The sequence below is a fragment of the Nothobranchius furzeri genome, chromosome 5 (genome assembly GCF_043380555.1).
Source record: "Nothobranchius furzeri strain GRZ-AD chromosome 5, NfurGRZ-RIMD1, whole genome shotgun sequence".
NCBI classification, from domain to species: Eukaryota; Metazoa; Chordata; class Actinopteri; order Cyprinodontiformes; family Nothobranchiidae; genus Nothobranchius; species Nothobranchius furzeri.
Genome location: NC_091745.1, coordinates 76,498,870 through 76,523,551, shown reverse-complemented (window position 1 = coordinate 76,523,551; position 24,682 = coordinate 76,498,870). Strand labels below are relative to the sequence as shown.

At 41.6% G+C, this 24,682-nt stretch overlaps 2 protein-coding genes across 3 annotated transcripts; both read right to left on the bottom strand.

Annotated features, from left to right (window-relative positions):
* Window positions 1–3,576: 3,576 nt before the first annotated feature.
* rpl18 (ribosomal protein L18) lies at window positions 3,577–23,042 on the bottom strand. The gene is made up of 8 exons (XM_015950598.3): window positions 23,030–23,042; window positions 9,163–9,289; window positions 8,579–8,665; window positions 8,289–8,396; window positions 7,696–7,794; window positions 7,464–7,587; window positions 7,075–7,144; window positions 3,577–3,703 (listed from the first exon to the last, which is right to left on the bottom strand). Exons 2-8 carry the CDS (start codon window positions 9,163–9,165, stop codon window positions 3,628–3,630), a joined length of 567 nt encoding a protein of 188 aa, XP_015806084.1. The 5' UTR covers window positions 9,166–9,289; window positions 23,030–23,042; the 3' UTR covers window positions 3,577–3,627.
* On the bottom strand, window positions 10,088–23,437 carry LOC107379710 (mpv17-like protein). Of its 2 annotated transcripts, XM_054741393.2 has the most exons (6): window positions 23,362–23,437; window positions 23,136–23,194; window positions 11,606–11,950; window positions 10,736–10,806; window positions 10,439–10,468; window positions 10,088–10,349 (listed from the first exon to the last, which is right to left on the bottom strand). In XM_054741393.2, exons 3-6 carry the CDS (start codon window positions 11,934–11,936, stop codon window positions 10,230–10,232), a joined length of 552 nt encoding a protein of 183 aa, XP_054597368.2. In that variant the 5' UTR covers window positions 11,937–11,950; window positions 23,136–23,194; window positions 23,362–23,437; the 3' UTR covers window positions 10,088–10,229. The 2 variants fall into 2 exon arrangements, with proteins under 2 accessions (XP_054597368.2, XP_054597367.2); XM_054741392.2 differs by lacking the exon at window positions 23,362–23,437 and having other exon boundaries at window positions 23,030–23,194.
* Between the last annotated feature and the right edge of the window lie 1,245 nt (window positions 23,438–24,682).

The window sequence follows — 24,682 nt, the reverse complement described above, 5'->3', positions numbered from 1 at the left end:
ATTAAAACAAGTGCTCTTCACAAAAAGATGCCCACGTATAAAAATAAACTTCCATTACATCTTAAAGCTGCCTTGTGAGCTAGCGATTCAAGGTAGCTGAGCAGCTAATTAACATAAACAATAAATAATTACACAAAGGAACTAAATTGGAAATTATATTAAATTATCAATAAGACAAAAAAGCAAACACACCTTGTTTACACAAGGAGGCTTGAGAATTGTAATTCAAGAGCAGAAGATTTTCAGTGAAGTATGTTGCATGGTGAGAGCAGACTGAAGAGTGATAAATGCCACTGAGATATGATGAGTGCAGGTTTTCTTAAGACCTTTGAAGCCTCTATTGCTATCGTTTAATCTCAGAGATAAATTAGGCACGAACAAGAGGCGTGACGGGACTAGATGACCAGACAGTAGCGTAAAAAACTAAAGTTTCATCTGAGAATATATGAACAAAAACAACAAAAACAAAACAGAAAGAAAGTTCAAGGTGGGTCCTCGGTTTATGTCATCTTAAGTGTCCTTGAGTCAAGCCTCGCGACTCACGTTCCCTCCCAAACATCTCTGTTCCTGTGTGAGGAAGATGAAAGCAAGAGTAACCATCGATCAGAAAAGTTTGAAATCAGAGCAGAATGATTAATCTAATCTACCCCGAGCTACGCCAAGATTATTCTGTATCACGCTTTTAAACAATGAACGCAACAAGCACAGATAATCTGTGGAGATTACGGTCACGGGGTGAAGCAACACAAGATCCGTGGAGCACGTTGACCTTAGGTGCGTCTGTGCAGTCCTGACTCACAGTCTCACATCCTCAACAGGCTTGCTGAGACACCATATTACTGTGGTTGAAAGATTGCACGTGAACAGCTGCAGTTTGTTGGCCTTTTCATATTCTAGAGTTTTTCATCTGACAGGATTTGGGGCCAAAGTGTCTCTCACAATCCGAATTTGGTTTGCTGACCCCACACGGTACTGGATTTTCTTGATTAAGCAACACATAATTAGCTTTTTATTCCCACATAATCCTGCTTAAACTGTAACGGCAGGTAGAAAAATCCAAAGTATCAAACATAGTTGAGTTAAACACACTAAATTACTGGTGTTTAATAAATAATTTAGTTATCTAAAGCCACGGAGGTTAAAAATGATTTGAGCATCTGATTTGAATCACAAGGCTGTGGGACTTTGGTTAAAGAATAGAGAACATTGTGCAAGCTGCGGCGCAAACTAAATCAATAATTGATGTTTTGTTCTGATTTAACTCTGGTTTGAAGCACCTCACCGATGCCCATTGTTGCATCCTTCGTCCTTGAAGTCCGGGGCGGGACACTCAGAAATAATAACACAAACAGGCTAAATTTGTCACCCACACAATAAGGCTGCTGGGATGCATGATGGTAGGAGATTTAGTCATTCCAGGGACACATTTATCAGCCTGGTATGTTCACACACACTTAGTAGAAATGCGTTAGGCTTAACTAGCAGCCTGGAGATCTTTAACTAAAGGGGTTTAGCCGGTAAACTTTGATCGATGCGGTCTGACCCAGGCTGTTAGCTAGCTAACTTAAACTGTTCCAGCGGCTGCAGCAAAAACAAACTAAAGAGACAGTTTTGGGAAAACGGTGCCGAGCTTGAGATATGAATGAACGGTTTTTGGTTAAAGATAAACAATTAAAGGTGTAAATAAATTATAGCTAATGGCTCAAGCTAGCTAGTACAAGCTAAACGTCGCTGAAGTTCGCTTCCGAATACAAAGTTAGGTAAAGGGTCATTTCACTGTTTTTGTTTTTACGTTTAATCAAGTCCAGTCCAAAAAGTCACAAACTTGCGTCTAATTGAGCCTCTACATTATCCTACACTAAATACAGATTATTCTATAAACACTAAATGCATATCGTTTTAAAACACAGTTAAACATTTATCCCACTGCTGTTTCATGTTTTCCATCATATTCTCATTCCCTGGAAGTATTCTGTTAGGCTTTTTACACTTTGTTTTATTTATTCTTTTAACAGTGGTAAATTCGTTAAAATCTTTTAAGTATATCTTGCACATCTGTTTCTGTTCACTGTACCTCCTTTTATTCTTCATTGCCCCATCATGAATCCAATTTGCTGCTGTGACACCATAATTTCCTCACTGAGGGACAATAAAGAATTTAGACAAATACAGTAGAATAGACTACAGCACAAACACTTAAGAGAATAATTTGAAGAAAAATAATAACGAAAGTACATGTGTGCGCACATAAGCAGTAAGCTAGTACTGTAACCTTCGACCACTAATCTATTTGTAAACATTCAAATGGGGCTTTTTTTGCCCTATTTTACACTGGCAAGATATCAGACCTATCTGCAGTTATTTTCATTTGTGCCACATAAACAAAGCAGCCACAGCCCTATCTCACAGGGCTTTAACTTAAGAGGTATGCTTTGCTTTGACATAAGCTAAACTGAAATCTATTTTAAAACAACAAAAAGCATAAGATGAAACATTTTTCACATATTTCAATTCTACTTTTATCAGATACAGTCCATTAAATGTAACACGTACTATGCTGCCTATAACAAAATAAAATGATCCTTTAAGCCCACTTGAAGCTGTACTCTTAAAATGAGTGTGTCTCAGTGAGAAATTCAATGTGAAATCAGTCCATCTAAATCCTAGTTTATGAAATGGGATCGCTCAAAACTCCAATAATGTAGAAGCATTTTCTTTGAAATGGTCACAAATAAATGCGTTCCCTCAATCACAAACTGTTAAACCAGTCCAGATTTAATATGCTGAGGTATTTTAGATTTTAAATTTAAAGATATGTAATGTAATCCGGATTTTAAGAGAAAAAAAAGTTAATTTCGTTTTAACCCGACAGCAGCTTTAGAATCCCCATTCACAAACGAACTTCAGCAGCCACAAACGCAACTGTGTTTTCTATTGGCGGAGGCTAGCAGCCCGTTACCTTTTCTTTAATATGAAACATTTGACCAAATATTTCAAGTATATTCACAGGACAATTATTAAGAAAACGTATTATGCGCAAACTCCTCGTCTGACGTTGTAATTATTGGCTCAAAGAGCTACATACGTTAGCCTGCTAGCTACCAGTCGGGCGTAATGATTCATTACTAACACCAAAATGAACAATGTTCACCTTTTTTGCCTAGTAAAAAATAATGACGTTACTTTAAAGAGCTATTTTAATGACCAGACAAAGCGTAATTACCTCATCCTGCCCCCCTCTTCAGGACGAGTTAGTAGCGGACTGAGAAAACTGCAGCTAGCAGCAGGAAGTGACTGGAGACGGAGCAGCAGCAGCTCTGAGCGGAGAGGAAACCCAATGACGATAAAAGCCTCGAACGCCCACCGACATTCTCCAATCAGCGACAGAGCACCACTTCCGGCCTGACACGTTTGTTTCAGGCCAGCTGATGAAGGCTCAACAGAGCATTTAATTTAATGCTCCATTACGTTATCTCGTGTTTAATATATTTAGGAATTTTTTTTTTATGTAAACAAGTGAGTGAACCGTTTAAGAAAAGAATGGTTACTGAAGACTGAAGAAGAATGAGGACAAAATTATTTTTGTACAGTCAATCTTTTATTTATCAGACTGGATGGAAAAACAGACTAGTTCTTGTAAGCACGGCTGGCTCTGCGACCTCTGGCTCTCTCAAACTTCCTGCCCTTGGAGCGGATATAGGGCCTGGAGGAGGAAAAACGTTATCAGTCAAAAGTTTCAAACATCTTCAGAAGCTGATTTAACATTTAAATTTAGACATGTGTGAAGATTTTTGCATGGGCAGAACATTTCTATGTTCTTAGTCAAAATCTTAAAGTACTAGATTTTAACAAATATGCACTATTAAACGTTTAAGTTGCAGCCCAACCCCTACTGCACACTGGAAGCATCAACGGCGCAGAACGAGACTGTTTCAAACTAGAATCCATTATAATCTATGGGGTAATTCAAACCAGCTGCAGCGTGGAAATTTTCAGGCGCGTCCCAGAAGCGGCTCGCCGCGCCACCCAGACCCCGGCTCCATTTTTGCTACGAGCCACTTCTGTGACATAATTTTCACAGTTAATGTAGGACTAGACAGGAAATCACATACGATTTTGGGGTAAAACCCACGGTAATTTTCAAAATAAAAGACTTGAGGCAATGCAATTTCATATCTATTTAGATTGCGTCAATACAATGGGCCATTCCCATCTGTACCGGGTCGGCCCGGGCCGGGTGGCCCCAGTCGGCCCCAGCCTGGCCCGGTTGATTCCACACATCCTTGCTTTAAGCCCATGTGGGCTGATTCTACCCACCAATCAGAGGCTTGCTCTAATGGAAGGTGTGAATTTGCTGTCAGCAGTGGGTGTGTTGGTCCTGGTCGGCCTGAAGCAGACCCCCTCGAGAAGAGGGCTGAGAATGAGCCTTGGTTGGCCCGGAAAAATACCAGGCCACCCAAATATGTAAACCTACGCTACCCGGCCCGGGCCGACCCGGTACAGATGGGAACGGCCCACAAGTCACTTAACAGCTTATTTACTCCCAGCATAATTCTAGAAGTGCAGCGGTGTGTTTTTCATGGCTTTAACGTTATTGCGATTTCCTTCTTTTTGGTTTAATGGTGAATGACAAACTTGAGGGATTTAGTGATCTCGCGAGTCCAGCGAGGAAGCAAAGACTGTCCCGATGCGTAAAGCTGCAAGTAAACTGTTCTGGTGCCACTCTGCTGATGTTTCCAGTGTGAAGAAGGGGTTACAAACAGATGTTCATGCTGTTTTCTTAGAATCTTTTAAATTGACCTCAAGTCTAACTGCACATCAGCAGCGCGGAAAGTCAGCGGAACGTCACAGCTTCAAATAGAATCCATTATTCTACGGGGGTGACTCAAACCAGCAGCGATGCAGCAGTTTTCATGTGCGTCCCAGAAGCGGCACGCTGTGCCGCTAAAATTACCACACGGCTAGACAGGAAATCACACACGGTTACAGTGTAAAATCTCCAGTGATTTTCTAAATAAAAGATTATTGCAGCGATGAGATTTCATATCCATGTAGATTACGTCATTGCAAGTGACCTAAAAGATTATTTACTCCCAGTATCACTTTAGAAGTGCAGCGGTGTGTTTTTAATGGTTTTAATCCTGAGAGCAGATAGGAACAGCATCATTTATGACATCAAACAGCGATATCAAACGTGATTTTCTTCTCTCTGGTTTAATGGTAGATGGCATAAACTTGAGGGATTTTGTGATCTCGCAAGTTAAAGCAAGGAGCCGCTCTGCAGCTGAGACTCTCGGCATGCAGCAATTGCTGCGAGTAAACCTTCCCGCGCTGCTGCTGCTTCCAGTGTGCAGTAGGGGTAAGTCATGTGGTACATAACTAAAATTAAGTTTGCTTAACTAACCTAAATTTGATGCTTATTTTAGCTTCACATGTAGCACACCTTTTTCAGAAGCCTTGGTATTAATGAGTGTACTAATTAACTAAACACTTCACTCGCTGTGCACCAGACCTGTGACGATGCAAGTCAAGCTTATTCTCACATAGGGATGCACCGATACTGATACCAATACCAGTGTCGGTTTCGGTAAAAGTTAACCGATACCAGGAACCGATACCAATGCAGTTTCTTGAAAATGGCTTCACTGTAAAGCCGGGCGTACACTGTGCAACTTTTTCACTTTTTTGAGCCGATTTTCCAGTCGTGCGAGAATCCACGACATCGGGGCGAGTTGTGTGCCGAGCGTCGTGTAGTGTACAGGGGGTTACGAGAGGTGATTAACACCACGTGACCAGCTGCCGATCAGCAGTCGTGAGGTCGCACGGACTTCTGGCGTGTTTGATATTTTGCTCGTCCCTCGTGAGGGTATCGCACTGTTGAAGCGGCGCCGCGAGCAGCTGCGACCCAAAATGTATCAGAACCGCTCACGGCGCATGCGCAATCCTGCATCAACACCGCTCACTCGCTATTTCCCTAATAACACACGCTGTTCGTTTTTGTTTCTACACGTTTTTTTACTCACAAAGATTGTTAAGAAAGCATGTTTGTCGTGTTCATGTCAAATTAAACTGATCACAAAACACAGATTTACTTTCTTTATTTCGTTTTCCTCATCCAACCCCCATAAATCCCTGTGTGTCCTCCTGCAGCGCTCCCGAAGGACAACAGGCAAAACAAGACAAAAAAGACTGACGTGTTGAGTAAAAACTGCTATTTTTAGCATATTTTTAGGTCCGACGTGTTGCTACCAGACGTACAGTGTGAGCAGTCAGGTCGCATCCGAGAACTGGGTCGTGCAGTGTGAGCGCATGACTCGTGAAATCTGCCCTGCGAGGAAGTCGTACAGTTTGAGCTGAAGCTGAACGCTGCGAGTGAAAAAGTCGCAGTGTCCGCCCGGCTTAACTTGTCATTTCTGTTCACCTAATATTTTAGTTTTGTGATGATTTCCATTCTTTTTTTTTTTACTTTTTATCTACCTCACAGTCTTTTCCTGTTGAAAGCAGAGAAGAAAATAAAATCTGTATTCCAAATCATTGCATTTTTTGTGTGGTAGAAGGATCGGTAATCGGTATCGGCAAGTACTCAGATCAAGGTATCGGTATGGAAAAAAGTGGTATCGTTGCATCCCTACTCTCACATATCTGCTTATATAGAATCAAGAGTGCAACTGGTCATAGAATTTCAGGTGATAAAAAAAAATTAAAAATACGTACAAAAAAGAAAATCACACATTGAGCTGAGGTGTAAATAGAAAATTACGGCACCAATAAGATTATATTTGGCTTAATGAAAAATTCTAAAGTAAAGAAAAGTAATCTCTGTTATACTCAACTTTCCACTGAGCAACTCTTTCACATCAAGTACTGAGAACGTTTGGTAGGTGGATTGTTCCTTACAGCATTTTCTGAAATATTTCTCAATCTGACGTACAATTTGTTTGGAAAGTGCGGCTTTCTCAACTTGCTTCTTTACATTTTTCACTTTAATATTAGGATAAAAAAACAATCCTGCAGTCCGAGAGCTGATTACCATTGCTATTATTAAGGAGACTCTGTTTTTGTGTGTACACATACTTGGTGTGGCTGTGAGGAGTTCCAGGAGCTTTTCCAAAGTGCCTGTACACCTCTCTGCCTTTGCGGGGTCCTGCAGTGACAACAGTTATACATCAACAGTTACTGGTGTGCGGATCTTAAAAAATTAAATAAAATCAAAACTTCTATTAAAAGCTGTCAGAAAACAAAAACTTTTGACAAGAAAAAGGCAGAAACCTGCATGTATGCGTAGTTTCTAATTTATGTCCTCACTTTCATAAATAGATGCTGAGAAAAATCTAACATTTTTTCCTCTGGCAGCACATCAGCTTATACTTTGAATGTAAATGTTATCAAAATAGTAGAATAAAGCTGGTAGTTTATATTTCATTTATATAAAAACTTCTTTAATAAATCAAATAGAAACCTACCTGACAGCAGCACTGTGCCATGTCCTTTGGGAGAAGCCAAAGCCAGCTGGTCAAATGTCATCACCTGACCTCCTGCCTTAAGGATCCTGCGGCGAGCGCCGTCGGTTACCCTGAGAGCGCAGATCTGGGTGACAAGAAACAGGTATTCATAATCTTTCGTTTGAGAAGCAGCATACGAGTTTACACCTTTATGGACATAAAGTATTGGTAATTTCATCTTTAGGAAACTCACCTTCAGCTTTGGGACATCCTGAATCCTGACATCATCAGTGACCGTTCCCACAACAACAGCAATTTTGTTCTCACGGCCAGCCAACTTCATCTTACGAATCTGGTCAGCAGAGAGAGGGAGGGGAGAAAACACGTCTATTTATGTTAGGAAAGAACACATGCGCCCCTCAACACCTGTAACTAAATACACAAGTTTTTTAGTTGAAGATAAAACCACAAAAATCCAGATGTTTTGACAGCTAAATGCTTTCATCTAAAGTCATTACTCAATTCTTTTATAACTGATCCAAAAACATATTGCCAGGCAGGCAGGCAGGTTAACTTATTAAAACCTAAATTAATTCCAGACAAATAATTGATCTGCATATTAGACAAAAACAAACAGAGCATTTATACCCTTTGATTTATGCAAATTCATATCTTGAAAAAAAGACAGATGTGATGGAATTTTTAACAGGATCTTTTGTTAACAATTAAACTGGATGCACTCAGATTTGTAAACAATCATGAAAGAACTTAATAAGTGTACATTCAATTTAATTTATCTGCCTGAAATCAAAGCTAAAAAGTGTTCAACCATCAGAAGCGACTGACCAGGCGGGAGATGGCCATGGGAGGCCTGTTGGTCCTACTCATAAACAGCCTCCTCAGGACCACCTTGTTGAAGGGAGCATTGGAACGACGGGCAAGAAACCTGTACAGCTGTAACACACACACACACACACACACACACACACACACACACACACACACACACACACACACACACACACCAGCACAGTAAAAACCAGATGAACCAGACGACTTAGAAATGAGAGTTAACAAAAACAGAACTTTATTTATCGAAAGCTTTACTTGGTAATTCTAAAATGTTTCACACATACCTTAACCAGGAGCCTGAGATAGATATCCTGGCTCTTAGGCTCCTTCCTGTGCACCTTACGGTCCTTATTGTGCCTGATGTCAACTCCCTAGGAAAAGGGACAAAGGAGAAATAATAATTTACAACACGCTGTTCTATACGAGCAAATTAAAATCCTTGTGTACACTAGTCAGGTTTTCACGTAGCTAAAGGCAGAACACACGTTGACACCACAGCTAACATTCAATGGGTTCATTAAAATGGTCTATATAGGTTGTGTTAAAACCTGTGATCATGTCTCACGCTTAAACAAGAAAAAACATCTACTAAACGTAACTATTCTACGTACAAAAGACCGTCTGAATTAGACTTTTTACACAGCTGAAAGCTAAAAGCGACACTGTTCGGCATCAATGTCGGCTTTCAAGACTGTGAGTTAATCGTGAGTTACACGGACAGTTAACACAAAATCGTTACAACAGGATGATTCCTATTATGTTCGGGAAACGTTTCTATGTCCATCGTGTAGACAGAGTGGTTAATTTTAAAGGATTCGTATGGATACTTAAGCTTTCGTGTTTGTAAATTTCAGTTAGCAACACCTACCATCTTGAACTCAGCGAAAAGGGAAAAGGAAGAGACGAGCTCTCGCGATAACACCGCACGGTGGACTCTGAACTTCTGATTGGTTACAGAGTGTGCACTTCCTGTCAGCTGAAGAGGGATGATGCCCCTAGTGGAGAAACGTGAAAAGAGGACACGTTTCAAAAATTTGTCATGTACATGTACAGTGTAAGAAAAAGAACGTACAAAACATTTAAACCAACATAACAATTAATAAGAATAATACACGTTTTAAATTTTGGATTTAAAGCAAATATTAAACAAATAAATGATCAAATTGGAAAAAACATTTACAAATGGTATTTACAGCGCCGATCATATATATATGACATACGAGAATTATATATATATAGATAGATAGATAAAAGATAGATAAAAGATGATAGATAGATAGATAGATAGATAGATAGATAGATAGATAGATAGATAGATAGATAGATAGATAGATAGATAGATAGATGGATAAGGTCAATGCAAAATAAGCAAAGTTTCAGTTTTTCCGAGCAATTTCTTTATTATTTTTCAGACAATGTAGCAAACCAAAACAACTGCTGGGGCTTCAAGGGACATAAGAGCTTCACAAGATAAATAATTATAGCTAAAAATTAATAATTCTTTCTATAGTAATGATTTTTTCAACAGAATTCAACTAAATACATTTCATATTCAATATGTTCAAAATTTCTCTCACGTTTTTAAAGCAAGTTAAATTTACTTTTATTAAACATAAATTATTCCAGAGTGAGACAGGTACAGTGTGACAATATAAAAATAACAGCTTTGCTGTTATCAGAGAAAACAAATGAACATGAATACTGATGACAAAAAAGACAGCCAATATGATCCTCCCTCATGCAGAGACTTGTGAAATTCACTCATTAAAAACAAAAAAGAAGCTACAAAAGTGTGACATCACTGGGCTTTTATTTTGATGACCAAACTTTGACAAAGTAGATCAGCTGATTTACTGCAAATTAAAAACAATATTCTGCAGATTCTCCCTGCAGGGGTTCATGTTAATAATTTATAAAACTTGAAAAGTCTCTGACTCATTCAGGTTTGTGGTTGTGCTTCTGCTTGAGGTGACACAGAAAAATCGTGAAAGCCAGCGCAGCGCCTCCCAAGAATGTTGTTCGGGCCACAGGGGGGACAAGCGTAAAGTTCACAGCCTGCAAAAAACAAGAGAACAAAACACAAATCCATTTTTTTAAAGGGAATTTTTCCAAACTTCTACACGTGTAAAACAAAAGTGTCTCACCTGCATTGTTGAGTAATAAACCACTCCAGCCTGCAAGGAAATAGAGTTTAATTCACTTTTGGGAACAGAACTTCACAAATGTAATTTATTAAAGGCAAACACAGATTACACGTTGTTAATACATAACTGAATTCTCTTTGTAATATAGAAGAGTTCAGAGCTAACCTTTTCTCTTTCTCTGTTAAATCAGCAAAAACAGAATATGATATATTTTTCTTACACCCCCCCCCCCCCCATCCCCACCCCGCGCTTAGCCGTCAAACAATAAAAACAACAGAAAAATGATTGACCTTGTACCTGGTAAGATGTCCAGAATTTATGTCGCCACTCCTCAAGTGGGTCTTCTTTATTTTCTAACAAACTTAAACCTGAAAAGTAAAACAGATCACAAGAAAAAAATGAGTGAATTAGTTTTTAATAAAATGAACCTTATCCAAACAGCAAGGTCCAAAAAGGTTAGAAAACAGACAACCGGACCACTCTGGTTTCTTGAAGATGTTTTGTCGCTCATCCGAGGAGATTTGTCACTTCTAACTGGAATATGGGAGAATCAAGCTAATAAACTTTAGCTGTCTGTTGTTGTAAACTACCTATGAATACCACTCCTCCCTACCCCTGAGGAGCAGTGGAAGCCACTAGTGTGGGAATGGTTGTTAACAGAGGAGGAGGCCTCAGGTTTCACCTTTCCAGCACATTTAGTGCAGCTCAAAAACCTCATTTCAAAACAATTTCAGTCACACCCTCCTACATCTAATCAAAACATGTATTGCCACACAATAGGAACTAACGACTTCAACAACTCATCAGAAGGTAGGGAGGAGTGGTTTTCATAAGTGGTTGTTTCAGCTCGTTAAACAACAGAGCTACGGTTTATAAACACCACCCTCTCATATTGCAGTCAGAGATCCACGGATGAGAAGCAAAACGTCTTCAAGAAGCCAAATAAGCCCAGCTGCCGTCATTCGAGCCTCTTTGGAATACCATGACCTGGATGACTGAGAACCTTCACCAGCAAAACAGCAAGAGCTGCATGATTAGCTGTTCAAAATGGAACAGAGGAGTAAAACAGTATTAGTTCTGTAAATAAAGGTTTATGAAAAAAAGACAAATATGGTTGGTATTGGAGTTGAGTGCCCTCTAAAACTATATATGTGACTCATATCTTACCAATATAAAACACGCTGATGGTAAGAGGAGCTGCAATCAGCTGATCCACTACAACCTTCCATGTCACCGCCGTCACGCTTCCTCCTGGCAGTGTTCTCTCCAGCCCTCTCAGCCAGTGATAGTTGAAGTTGGCATGGAAACAGAAACCTACAGTCGCCACCCGAGCGGTCTGATGCCAGTCGATGCCAGTCGAGTCCTCTGATCCAGACCCAGCAGGTTTCCCTTCCAGAACACTCTGCTGTATGAGGTCCGCTGAAGCAAACAGAGCCGTGTATCCCAGGATGTTGCTGATGTACGGGTGAGCCCTGAACACAGCCCAGGCCCGGTTCATGGTCAAATGTCAGACTACAAAGAAGAGAAACAGATGCTTAAAATATGTTTGTCAGCCAGTTTGGAAGAAAACAATACATTTTTGATCATTTGTTTATTTGTTTATTTAAGGATCCCCATTAGTCTTCACCATAGTGAAGACTATTCTTCCTGGGGTCCGCATCATTAAAAACATTTACAACAGTACATGTACAGTGTGAGAAAAAGAACGTACAAAAAACATTTAAACCAACATAACAATTACTAAGAATAAAAACAACAAATTTAGCAAAGATAAAAATTATTCAAATAAGAAAATATACCATCTCTCAACCATTCATCAGTGAGGGCAGTCAGAGTTGTGCTGGTAGACTAGCCTTCTCTATAAGCATCTGTTCTCTGGCAGGCAGGAAAGGCAGTGATGAGAGGTAAAATAATCTCTTTCTCATCACATAAGAAAAAAATGGAAAACAAACGTATTCAGGAGTTAGAGGAAATCATTAAGTCTTTAGAGGCATCCACAGAAGAAGAGTTAATGAGCAAATTACGTAAAGCTAATTATCATTGGAATTATTGACAAAAAGACACAATTTTTAGCACAAAGACTACGAATAGAAAACTTTGAACATAGTAATAAATCAGGTACATTTTTGGCTAGCCAGTTAAAAATAAATAGAGAAAACTACCATATCTGCTGTTAAAGACTCAACCGGGAATATAGTTTATGACCCTGAAAGAATAAACAACACTTTCAGAGACTTTTACCAAACTTTGTACTCACCACAGATAAACCCATCAGATAACGAGATCAATGAGTTCCTTGACAGGATAACACTTCCTAAATTATCAGACAGCCAAGTTACAGTCCTGGACTCGCCACTAACATCAGCTGAGCTCCAGGAAGCCCTTATATCCATGACTAATAGGAAAGCTCCAGGTCCAGACGGGTTTCCAGCAGAGTTCTACAAAGAATTCTGGATCATTCTGGCTCCAATATTTTTCAGAATGGTGAGGGAAATCGAAGAGAGCGGCAGATTACAGCCAAACATGATCTCAGCCAATATTAATCTCTTGTTAAAACCAGGCAAAGACCCTACATTTCCTACCAGCTGTCGCCCAATTTCTCTTATTGATGTTGATCTCAAAATAAGTTCTAAAGCCCTGGCAAAAAGATTAGAGAAGGTAACCCCCTTCATAATACACCCAAACTGGTTTCATCAAGGGTAGACAGTCATCCACAAACTCGCGTAGATTACTTAATTTGATAGATTTCTCTTACAGTAGAAACATAGAAACTAGTATATTATCTCTAGATGCAGAAAAGGCTTTTGATAGAGTTAATTGGAAGTTCTTATTTGCAACTTTACATAAATTTGGTTTTGGGAACTTCTTCATAAACTGGCTACAAACATTATACAGTTCACCAACAGCACGTGTCAGGACGAACGACCAAATATCAGCTACCTTCTGTCTTCAGAGGGGGACCAGGCAGGGATGCCCACTCTCCCCCTCACGGTTTGCTATCTTTATTGAACCAGCAGCAGCAATTAGGCAAACAACAGGTATTAAAGGGATAAAGTGTACGAAAATAGAACATAAGATCAGTCTTTATGCAGATGATGTTTTACTCTTTCTCTGGAATTCTCAACCCTCTCTCTCTCATTCAATAGAACTGATAAACTCTTTTTCAAAAGTTTCAGATTACTCTATAAACTGGTTAAAATTCACAGTTCTACCAATTAATTTCTCTTTTGTCAATTTGCTTAATACACAATTGGAGTCAGGGAATATCACATACCTGGGAATTAATGTCTCTCCCAAGTTAGCAGATCTAACCAAACTAAACTACATCCCACTTTTAAAGAAAGTGGAAGATGATCTTGCAAGATGGAAATCCTTACCGATATCACTCATGGGGAGAATTGCTACAATTAAAATGATGGTCTTACCCAGAGTAAATTACTTATTTTCAATGATCCCAAACAAACCACCAGCTGACTGGTTTAGATCTCTGAACTCCTCAATTACCAAATTCCTTTGGCAGGATAAACCTCCACGAATTAACTTAAAAACGCTTCAGAAGACCAAAGACAGAGGAGGACTGGATCTACCCAACTTTTATTATTATTTCTTAGCCAATAGGCTGCAATATATACCAAGATGGTTGCAAGATAACCCACTAGATGAGTCTTGGTTAGACATAGAACAGACACTTTGCAATACGATAGAGCTTTCAGACTGATATTTTGCAAAATAATAAAATGATAAACCTTCCGGACTGGAAAAATAAAGGAATCCTATACCTGGAACACATATGTGAAGGATTGGACTTCATCCCATTTAATAGAATAGTGTCCCAATTTGGAATAGATAAGAATAGCTTTTTAGAATACCAACAAATTAAATCTGTAGTCAAACAAAAATTTAAGCTCAATAAAATAGAATTACAAACACCACCAAGGGTATTAGACTTCTATAATCTCAAACCCCCCAAACTACTGTCTAAAGTATATAAGACACTGTCCAAAATAGACGATAGAATAGCAATCCTTATTGAAAAATGGGAGGTGGATCTATCAGTTAGCTTTGACCAGGACTTCTGGTCCCAAACTTGTTTAAAAACTTTTAAAATGATCAGACACTCCAATTTACAATTAATTCAGTACAAAATTCTACACAGAGTACACTATACAGATCATCGGATGTTCAAGATGGGGTTTGTGTCGTCTGACACCTGTACACACTGCACAAACAACATTCCTGACAATTACATTCATGCAATGTGGTCCTGTCCACCTGTCCAGGAATTTTGGGGGTAGAGTATGTGAAGACCTGTCAAAGTGTCTGAAATGTCATATCCCAACTTCCCCCTCTCTTTGTTTACTGGGAAACCTGGACGATGTCCCGATTGAAACATCTTTGGCTCACGTGGTTCTGACTGACATATGCATCGCTAAGAAAACTATCCTCTTGAATTGGAAAAATAGAGATACTCTTTGCATCAACCAGTATAGAAATCTTTTGTTAGATCATATTACACTTGATATAGCCTCTGCCTCTGCTTCCACTTCAAATCAATCTCTATGGGCTCCTTTGATCGGTTCCATCACATAGCGATAATGGGGGACCATTGATATTGTCCTGCGGGATGATGTGGGTGAGGGGGTGGAGGGTCTGAGTTTGGAGTATCCGGATGTTCCTTGGAGGTGGGTTCATTGGGGGTGTCTGGGACTGGAGGGCCGTTGCCCCCCTCTGGAGGTGCTTTGGTTGCCTCGGGGGATGGACTACTGGCAGTTGTGAGTGGGCCTCCTTGGAGGTCTTGGCGGTGGCCATGGGTTACTGCCCGGCGGCTGCATTGCCCCTGGGCGGGTCTGGGTGGGGGCCTGGGGGCTCGGGGTGTGGGGGTGGCCGGCCCCGTGGGGTGATCTGGGCGGGGCCTGGGGGTCGGGTCCTGACATGTATGCTGCCGGGGAGAAGGCAGGAACATGCAGCAGTGCCTGAATCAGTTTCAGGGGCCTCGGGTAGACCTTGGCTCCTCTGCTGTCCCATTACAGGGGTGGGGGAAGTCCAGGAGGGGGAGGACCCAACCTTACCTGGATGTCCTATGTCTTTTATAGTCCGGAAGTTGTGCAAATGCAGGGATGGGCGTAGATATTCTGCTGGGGTGGGGCTGGGTTGGTGCCCTCGGAATCCGTGAGGCTCTGCAATGCTGCTGCTTTGGGCCCTGGCAGGATGGGCTGGGGTCTCCATGCTCTGGGTGGCATTTTGACAACAGAGGTGCCTATTGGGGCCAGTGGGGGAGCTGGCTCCCTGGAGGGCTTAGCCCAACCAGCTATTCCTCCCCATCCCCACACATTTCTCTCCTCCTGCTCCCTCACATCATCACACAAACATGCAGATAGGACCTTGGGGGGTGGACAAGTCAGGGGGTGCGGGTATGGACCCCATTTCCGCATTCCTGTGGCAACCTGCCCCCCAATTTTATCTGCACATTAAACACTTCCACCAACGACATTCCACGCAAACACACACTTAGGGCCTTGGGAGTGAGCACATTCAACGGCATTTGGCAGGGGGATTTCTCAGCCTCATCCCAAGTGCCGGTGCCCACTTCCAATTTTAAACTGCACTTAGATACTGAGGGCTGTGGGTGCAAGTGGGGTGGTATGGTGGCATCAGCTGGCATAGGCCAGACGATGCTCGCACTGCCCGCTCACCACAGCCATGGAATACACCTCATCAACACTCATTAACACCATATTGGAGCAGGCGGAGGGAGACTAGGGGTCTTAGCACACCTCTGTTGTCGCTTGGCTTCCTGGGGCTGGAGGCTAGGAGGGAGATCCGGCCGTCCGGTTGGGGTCTGGGGTGGTGGATTGCTGTGCTCAGCGTTGGGCGGGGGAGCCTGCTCATCAGCACCCCAGCAGAAAGGGTCGAACTCTTGGAACCGGTAATGGTTGTACCCCATGTGCAGCAGTACCGGGACCAGAGTGAATAGGGTGTGTATGGAGAGCATGAGTGGGTGTCCGGCGTGCATTTTGTAAGTCTTTGGTTGTATGTGTATGTGTGAGCATGAGGGAGGGGGTGTGTGACTGTGTTTGTGTATGACTGTATATGTCAGGTGGGGCCTTTGACTCCTCCCTTCTCCTGGGACTTCTTTTGGTGATATAGATCTTCGTCTCCCCTCTCCCTGCCACACCTGGTGTGGAGTGCGGTGCCTTGGTCTGCCTGGGTCATGGCTCCCGGGTCAGGGAGTTTAAGATTTTTGGCATCTGCCTGACCATTCCCGGTGGCTGCCTGGTGGGGTCTGGGTCCCTGGACTCTGCTGGGTCCCCAGCGGGGGTGGTCGCCCCTGGGTTCCGGGTCATTGGGTCCCGGGCTCGGCCAGCTAGGGGGTGGGAGGCTGCGGGCGGGCCTGTGGGCTTGTCGCCGATATCTCCCGGGACTCTGCCGGCTGCTGGTTGTGGCCCCCCGGGGCGATCCTCTGCGCCTCTCGAGGGGAGCGGGGGCTTTTCTGGTCGCAGTCTCCCTGGAGTTCCTGTGCTCTGGGGCAACTCCTGGATCTCTGGGACTTGGAGCTCCCTCCGTCTCCTGCACATCTTTAGGGGGCAGATCTGTGGCCCCTCACACTCTCTATTGGACGCTCCTATAGAGAAACCTTACACAAACAAGCGCGTGTACACACACAGGTGCTCACATGGTGCTCTCATAAGTATGGACTTGGGCACGTTCAACACAGGTCTTAAGGCTATGGTGGGCACTTAATGCACTGTGATTTATTATCATGTGATTGTTCAGTTAAGCAATGTTGATTATATATTTCTTCATCAAGTTGACACATTGATAACTGGACCTTGTTGTATTGTTGTTGTGTCCCGTTTTTTTTGTTTGTTTTTTTTGCTTTTTTTTCTTCTCTCTTTCTGCAGGTCTAGAAGCAGACTCTTGTTCATTATTGTTTATTTTTGTGGCCCCCCTCCCCCCATCTTTTGTCTCTTCCTTTCTCTTTCAACTCTGTCTCTGTGTCTGGTCGGAATTAAAATAATCAATTAAAAAGCATTCAAAAACAACATCAATGAAGTTTTAAGTGTCAGGCGTGACATTAAAAGCAGATGCTTTGATGCTCCACCTGAGAGTAAATCTGTAAGGCTTGTTACCAGCATTCAGACATCAATTCTGTTTGCTTCACAGCCAGACAGGACACACACACACAAAAAAAGCCTTCTTTATAAGCATGCTGAACATCAGAATAAATACTATTGACATGAAAATAATGTTGAATTGGTTTAAATACTACTCCTTCTATCAATTTACCTAGAACTGGTAAGATACTAACTGGTCTACTATTTTTCCCTGTCAACGGTTCTTTTGTATTTTTAGACAAAGGTAGAACTTTTGAGATCTTCCACATATCAGGATAGAGGCATTCACCAAAACATAAATTAAAAATATGACATAGAGGCTCAACTAAAAATTTAGCTACAATCTTTAAAAGTCTTCCATCCATGTTATCAATTCCACAAAGTTTGTTACAATTTATATTTAGCAACATTTTTTCCATTTCATCCTCCTACATACATGTTTAAACAGAAAATGGTGGTCTTTCTCATACATGATTTTATTGTTAATGACGGATTTTGCCAATTGTTCACATCCTCGAGGCATGTCATCCTGAATTACTCTCACCTTGTTATAATAATAATCATTAAAATAACTTGCAATTTCAAAAGGTTTAGTTATGAATGTCCCATCCACTTCAATGAACGACGTTGTTTTATTTGTTTTTGTCATGGTCTGCATCCTGCGTATCCCTCATGTGTCTCCTTGTGTTCTCCATCCCTCTCTAGGTTTCCTTTACAGGTGCTGGCCAGTAAATTAGAATATCATCAAAAGGTTGAAAATATTTCAGTAATTCCATTCAAAACGTGAAACTTGTACATTATATTCATGCAATGCACACAGACCAATGTATTTCCGATGTTTATTACGTTTAATTTTGATATTTATAGGTGACAACCAATGAAAACATCAAATCTGGTATCTCAGAAAATTAGAATATTCTAAAGGCCAATGAAAAAATGTTTGTTTCTCTAATGTTGGCCAACTGAAAAGAATGAACAAAATAGAATGTGCATGTATAGCACTCAATACTTAGTCGGGGCTCCTTTTGCCTCAATAACTGCAGTAATGCGGCGTGGCATGGACTCGATCAGTCTGTGGCACTGCTCAGGTGTTATGAGAGCCCAGGTTGCTCTGATAGTCGTCTTCAGCTCCTCTGCATTGTTGGGTCTAGCGTATTGCATCCTCCGCTTCACAATACCCCATAGATTTTCTATGGGGTTAAGGTCAGGCAAGTTTGCTGGCCAATCAAGGACAGGGATACCATGGTCCTTGAACCAGGTGCTGGTGGTTTTGGCACTGTGTGCAGGTGCCAAGTCCTGTTGAAAGGTGAAGTCTGCATCCCCATAAAGTTGGTCAGCAGCAGGAAGCATGAAGTGCTCTAAAACTTCCTGGTAGACGGCTGCATTGACCCTGGACCTCAGGAAACAGAGTGGGCCAACACCGGCAGATGACATGGCACCCCACACCATCACTGACGGTGGAAACTTTACACTGGACCTCATGCAACGTGGATTCTGTGCTTCTCCGCTCTTCCTCCAGACTCTGGGTCCTTGATTTCCAAAGGAAATGCAGAACTTGCTTTCATCAGAAAACATAACTTTGGACCACTCAGCATCAGTCCAGTCCTTTTTGTCCTTGGCCCAGGCGAGACGCTTCTTGCGCTGTTTCTTGTTCAAGAGTGGCTTGACACACGGAATGCGACACCTGAATCCCATGTCTTTCATGAGTCTCCTCGTGGTGGTTCTTGAAGCGCTGACTCCAGCTGCAGTCCACTCTTTGTGGATCTCCCCCACATTTTTGAATGGGTTTGTCGTCACAATTCTCTGCAGGGTGCGGTTATCCCTAGAGCTTGTACACTTTTTTCTACCACATTTTTTCCGTCCCTTCGCCTGTCTGTTAATGTGCTTGGACACAGAGCTCTGCGAACAGCCAGCTTCTTTAGCAATCACCTTTTGTGTCTTGCCCTCCTTGTGCAAGGTGTCAATGATTGTCTTTTGGACAGCTGTTAAGTCAGAAGTCTTCCCCATGATTGTGGTGCCTTCAAAACAAGACTGAGGGACCTTTTAAAGGCCTTTGCAGGTGTTTTGAGTAAATCAGCTGATTAGAGTGGCAGCAGGTGTCTTCTATATTCAGCCTTTTCAGAATATTCTAATTTTTTGAGATACCAAATTTGGAGTTTTCATTAGTTGTCACTTATGAATATCAAATTTAAATGTAATGAACATTGGAAATACATTGGTCTGTGTGCATTGCATGAATATAATGTACAAGTTTCACGTTTTGAATGGAATTACTGAAATATTTTCAACCTTTTGATGATATTCTAATTTACTGGCCAGCACCTGTATGTGTCTCCTTGTCTGCATCCTTCCTCATGCGCCCCCTTGTGTTACCCCAGCCCACTCCAGGCTCTCCCCTTGGGTTTCTGTGCCCCTTTAGGTCTTCAGCTCCCTCCTGGTTTCCCCTCAGGTTTCCCCTTTTGTGTTTTCAGGATTAGTTATTCCATCCTTGTTAGTGTTTTTCTTCTAATGTCTAGTTTTCAGGTTGATTAGTTCACTTATCTTTAGTTCTCTACAGATTGATTTTACCTAGTCGTTTTCCCCACTCAGTAAAGTAGTTTCACCTGATCCTTTATGCTCACTCCCCACACACGTCACCTGTTTCCCTGATTATCTCCCTTGTGTATATAACCCTGTCTGCATCTCAGTGTGTTGTGGGTCCATTGTTTCGTGTCAAACGTTGCCTCCCCTCCCCTCCCCTCCCCTCCCCTCCCCTCCCCTCCCCTCCCCTCCTTAGGTCTCTAGGTTTTGGCTTCGTGTCTGTGAAGGTTCTCAGTCATCCAGGTCATTGTAGTCTAAGGAGCTTTGAAAGAAAAGCGTCTGGACTTCTTTGAGTTGCTTGAAGATGTTTCACCTCTCATCCGAGAGGCTTCTTCAGTTCTAAGGTCAAATGGTGGAGAGTCCCAGATTCAAACCCAGTGGGGGTTTCCCCTCGAAGAGGGAACAAAAGACCCCCTGACGATCTTCTACATAAACACACGAGCCAAGGTGTGAGGGTGGGTGTGGGTCCTATTCAGCCAGAGTTTCGGGTGAGCTCATTGTGAAGCCTGGCCCCATCTTCGTGCCTTTCCAGTTCTCTAGGTCTCCAGGTTTATTGGATTTTGCCTCCTTGGATTTTATTTAGGTTTTTTTCCCGTCTTCCTAATAAAGGAATGTTTTTGTTTACATCTACCCCTGCCTCACGTCGTTCTGGGTATCTGCATTTTGGGTCCTACTCCTCCAACCCTCAACGTGACAGTTTTACTTCCACCCATAAGTTCGTTTGTTGTCCTCCATAATTGTTTGCCATTTTTACTATATTTCTGAAATTCCTTTTGATAGTATTGTTTTTTCTTTTGTCTATTTAACCTCTTACCCTATTCCTTAGTACCCGATAATCTTCCCAGTCGCTCAGCCTTCCCGATGTGACAGCCACCCTTTTCTTTTCATCTCTGATTCTCATACTTTGCTGTATTTCATCATCCAACCACGGGGATCTTTTAAGTCTAACAGATACTTTTTTTTTATTGGCGCATGTGCATCACATACTCCTGCAAATAACTGGTAGAAGTTGTCCAGAGCTAACTCAGGATGTGTGTTGTAGTACCTCTGCCCACTGTATATTGGCCACACCTCTAAAAAAGTCATCTTCAGAGAAAGATTTATACATTTTTCTTCAAATTACCTTTGGCGCCGCCCTTGGAATTTTTGTTTTATAAACCAGGGCAATAACATTACGATCACTAAAACCAACAGGACTGATGTACAGGGAGTGCAGAATTATTAGGCAAATGAGTATTTTGTCCACATCATCCTCTTCATGCATGTTGTCTTACTCCAAGCTGTATAGGCTCGAAAGCCTACTACCAATTAAGCATATTAGGTGATGTTCATCTCTGTAATGAGAAGGGGTGTGGTCTAATGACATCAACACCCTATATCAGGTGTGCATAATTATTAGGCAACTTCCTTTCCTTTGGCTAAATGGGTCAAAAGAAGGACTTGACAGGCTCAGAAAAGTCAAAAGTAGTGAGATATCTTGCAGAGGGATGCAGCAGTCTTAAAATTGCAAAGCTTCTGAAGCGTGGTCATCGAACAATCAAGCGTTTCATTCAAAATAGTCAACAGGGTCGCAAGAAGCGTGTGGACAAACCAAGGCGCAAAATAACTGCCCATGAAGTGAGAAAAGTCAAGCGTGCAGCTGCCAAGATGCCACTTGCCACCAGTTTGGCCATATTTCAGAGCTGCAACATCACTGGAGTGCCCAAAACCACAAGGTGTGCAATACTCAGAGACATGGCCAAGGTAAGAAAGGCTGAAAGACGACCACCACTGAACAAGACACACAAGCTGAAACGTCAAGACTGGGCCAAGAAATATCTCAAGACTGATTTTTCTAAGGTTTTATGGACTGATGAAATGAGAGTGAGTCTTGATGGGCCAGATGGATGGGCCCGTGGCTGGATTGGTAAAGGGCAGAGAGCTCCAGTCCGACTCAGACGCCAGCAAGGTGGAGGTGGAGTACTGGTTTGGGCTGGTATCATCAAAGATGAGCTTGTGGGGCCTTTTCGGGTTGAGGATGGAGTCAAGCTCCACTCCCAGTCCTACTGCCAGTTTCTGGAAGACCCCTTCTTCAAGCAGTGGTACAGGAAGAAGTCTGCATCTTCAAGAAAAACATGATGTTCATGCAGGACAATGCTCCATCACACGCGTCCAAGTACTCCACAGCGTGGCTGGCAAGAAAGGGTATAAAAGAAGAAAAACTAATGACATGGCCTCCTTGTTCACCTGATCTGAACCCCATTGAGAACCTGTGGTCCATCATCAAATGTGAGATTTACAAGGAGGGAAAACGGTACACCTCTCTGAACCGTGTCTGGGAGGCTGTGGTTGCTGCTGCACGCAATGTTGATGGTGAACAGATCAAAACACTGACAGAATCCATGGATGGCAGGCTTTTGAGTGTCCTTGCAAAGAAAGGTGGCTATATTGGTTGCCGATTTGTTTTTGTATGTCAGAAATGTATATTTGGGAATGTGGAGATGTTTAAATTGGTTTCACTGGTAAAAATACATAATTGAAATGGGTATACATTTGTTTTTTGTTAAGTTGCCTAATAATTATGCACAGTAATAGTCACCTGCACACACAGACATCCCCCTAAAATAGCTAAAACTAAAAACAAACTAAAGACTACTTCCAAAAACATTCAGCTTTGATATTAATGAGTTTTTTGGGTTCATTGAGAACATGGTTGTTGTTCAATAATAAAATTATTCCTCAAAAATACAACTTGCCTAATAGTTCTGCACTCCCTGTAATGTTAAAACATTTTTCAGAACAGTTTGCATAAATGTGATCAATACATGTTGAAGTTGTTAATCCATTTGTCTCGGATAGATTTGTCGTAAATCTTCTACATTATATCTATAGCACAGAAAAAAAAGTTAAAACTCACCTCTTAGTGTGTCTAGCGTTAGCCTTTCCTTTCAAATTCCAAAACTACACATTCATTTCTGCACAATTCTCCTGAACGCGGAACAGAGGGACAGGGGTCTTCTCACCGGGTCAAAGTCCTGCCACACTTCTGGAGACTCTCCGCTTTTATCAGCCAGGAAGAAATCTGGGAAAACAGCACGTGTGGAGAATGACTTCAAACAGGACCACTGACTAAAACGCCTCCACCAGAAAAGGCTGACAGCCGCGTTTCCTGTAAACCGCAAATCCTTTTAGTCCCACAGACTAAAGCAGAATTCTATATTTTTATGTCAAACTGTGATCAGGACTTACCACTGAAATCAGTATTAACGTTACAGCCGCGTTTATCTGTAAACTTCAGCCGTCTACTCTGAAGCACATGTGGCGTGGCTATAAATAGATACCGCTCCAGCAGCAGTGGCTCATTATCACAACCTTAAAGAAAGTTTCATTAATCAGAGTAAAAGAAAACTGTGTTTTTATACTTTTAGGAAGGCTTTTTCACGGATTAATTATGTCACCCAGGAATAATTTGTGGCCCACCTTGCTGAGACTATTAATATGTGTAGTGATCAGTCTACATACTAGAACCAACGCTGTTGCTCTTCAGCTGGAGATTCTGAAAATGACCAGTCAGATGAACCTATGAGGCTTAGATCGTGTATAAATATCCAGGATACGTATACAATCTAAGTTCATACACCAACCTGTTTAGTCTAATTTTAATCCAAAGATTGATGTTTATTTAAGATAATTAAATGTGAAACAAAAGTTTATTTTGAATCAGAAGCTAGGAATCTTTCCTTTGCAATAACCAGAAATATTATACCCTTCTGTGTTTCAAATCAATACTGAGGCAAGTTTAAAAATGAAGACATTTTATTACTAACAATTTTAAACTTCAAGATTTGAACGACAATTCATGGATGACAATTTAATGACAATTTTTAACAGCTTTGATTTTAAACTTGTTTTAAAAGCAAACCTGTGGCTGGATGGAAGCTAAATTGGAAATACGAGTTTGGATGCATGAATTGAATTCTCAGAAGATTTCTTTCAGAGAGAGAAAATAAGCGTTCTGGATGGAAATGATGTTTTGCAGCTACCTGAGTTGTCACTTAGAGAAAACAGCATCAAACGTCATCTGTCGAAAGTGTCTACCTCGCCCAGTTTCGGAGACCCCCTTTTTGGATCCGAGATGTCAGGTGGAGATGATTTCCTCCGGCCACGAGGATGGTAGAAGGACCTCGATGCGACCAAATCAGTCCTGGGTTGTCTCCGTGGGTCACACGACTGATGAAACTCTTGGCTTCTCAAAGTCCTACACCTCGAACCAACCCATAATCTATTTAGTCAAACCTAAACTAAACTAAAACGCTAAAATTAGGAGATATTATTAAAGTAAAAATCTTAGAGATTCTTCATAAAGTAGTTAATAATAATATCCCAAATTGCACAAAAGTTTATTTCAAACCAAGAGATGATCATTATAATCTCAGAGGTGTATTTATGTTTGAATGTGTAAAAGCCAGAACTAATGTGAAACCAAGATGTGTTTCCGTTGTTGGTGTGAAATTGTGGAATGAGTTAGATCAGTGGTTGCCAACCTTTTTCCCAAGGGACCCCGTTTTTT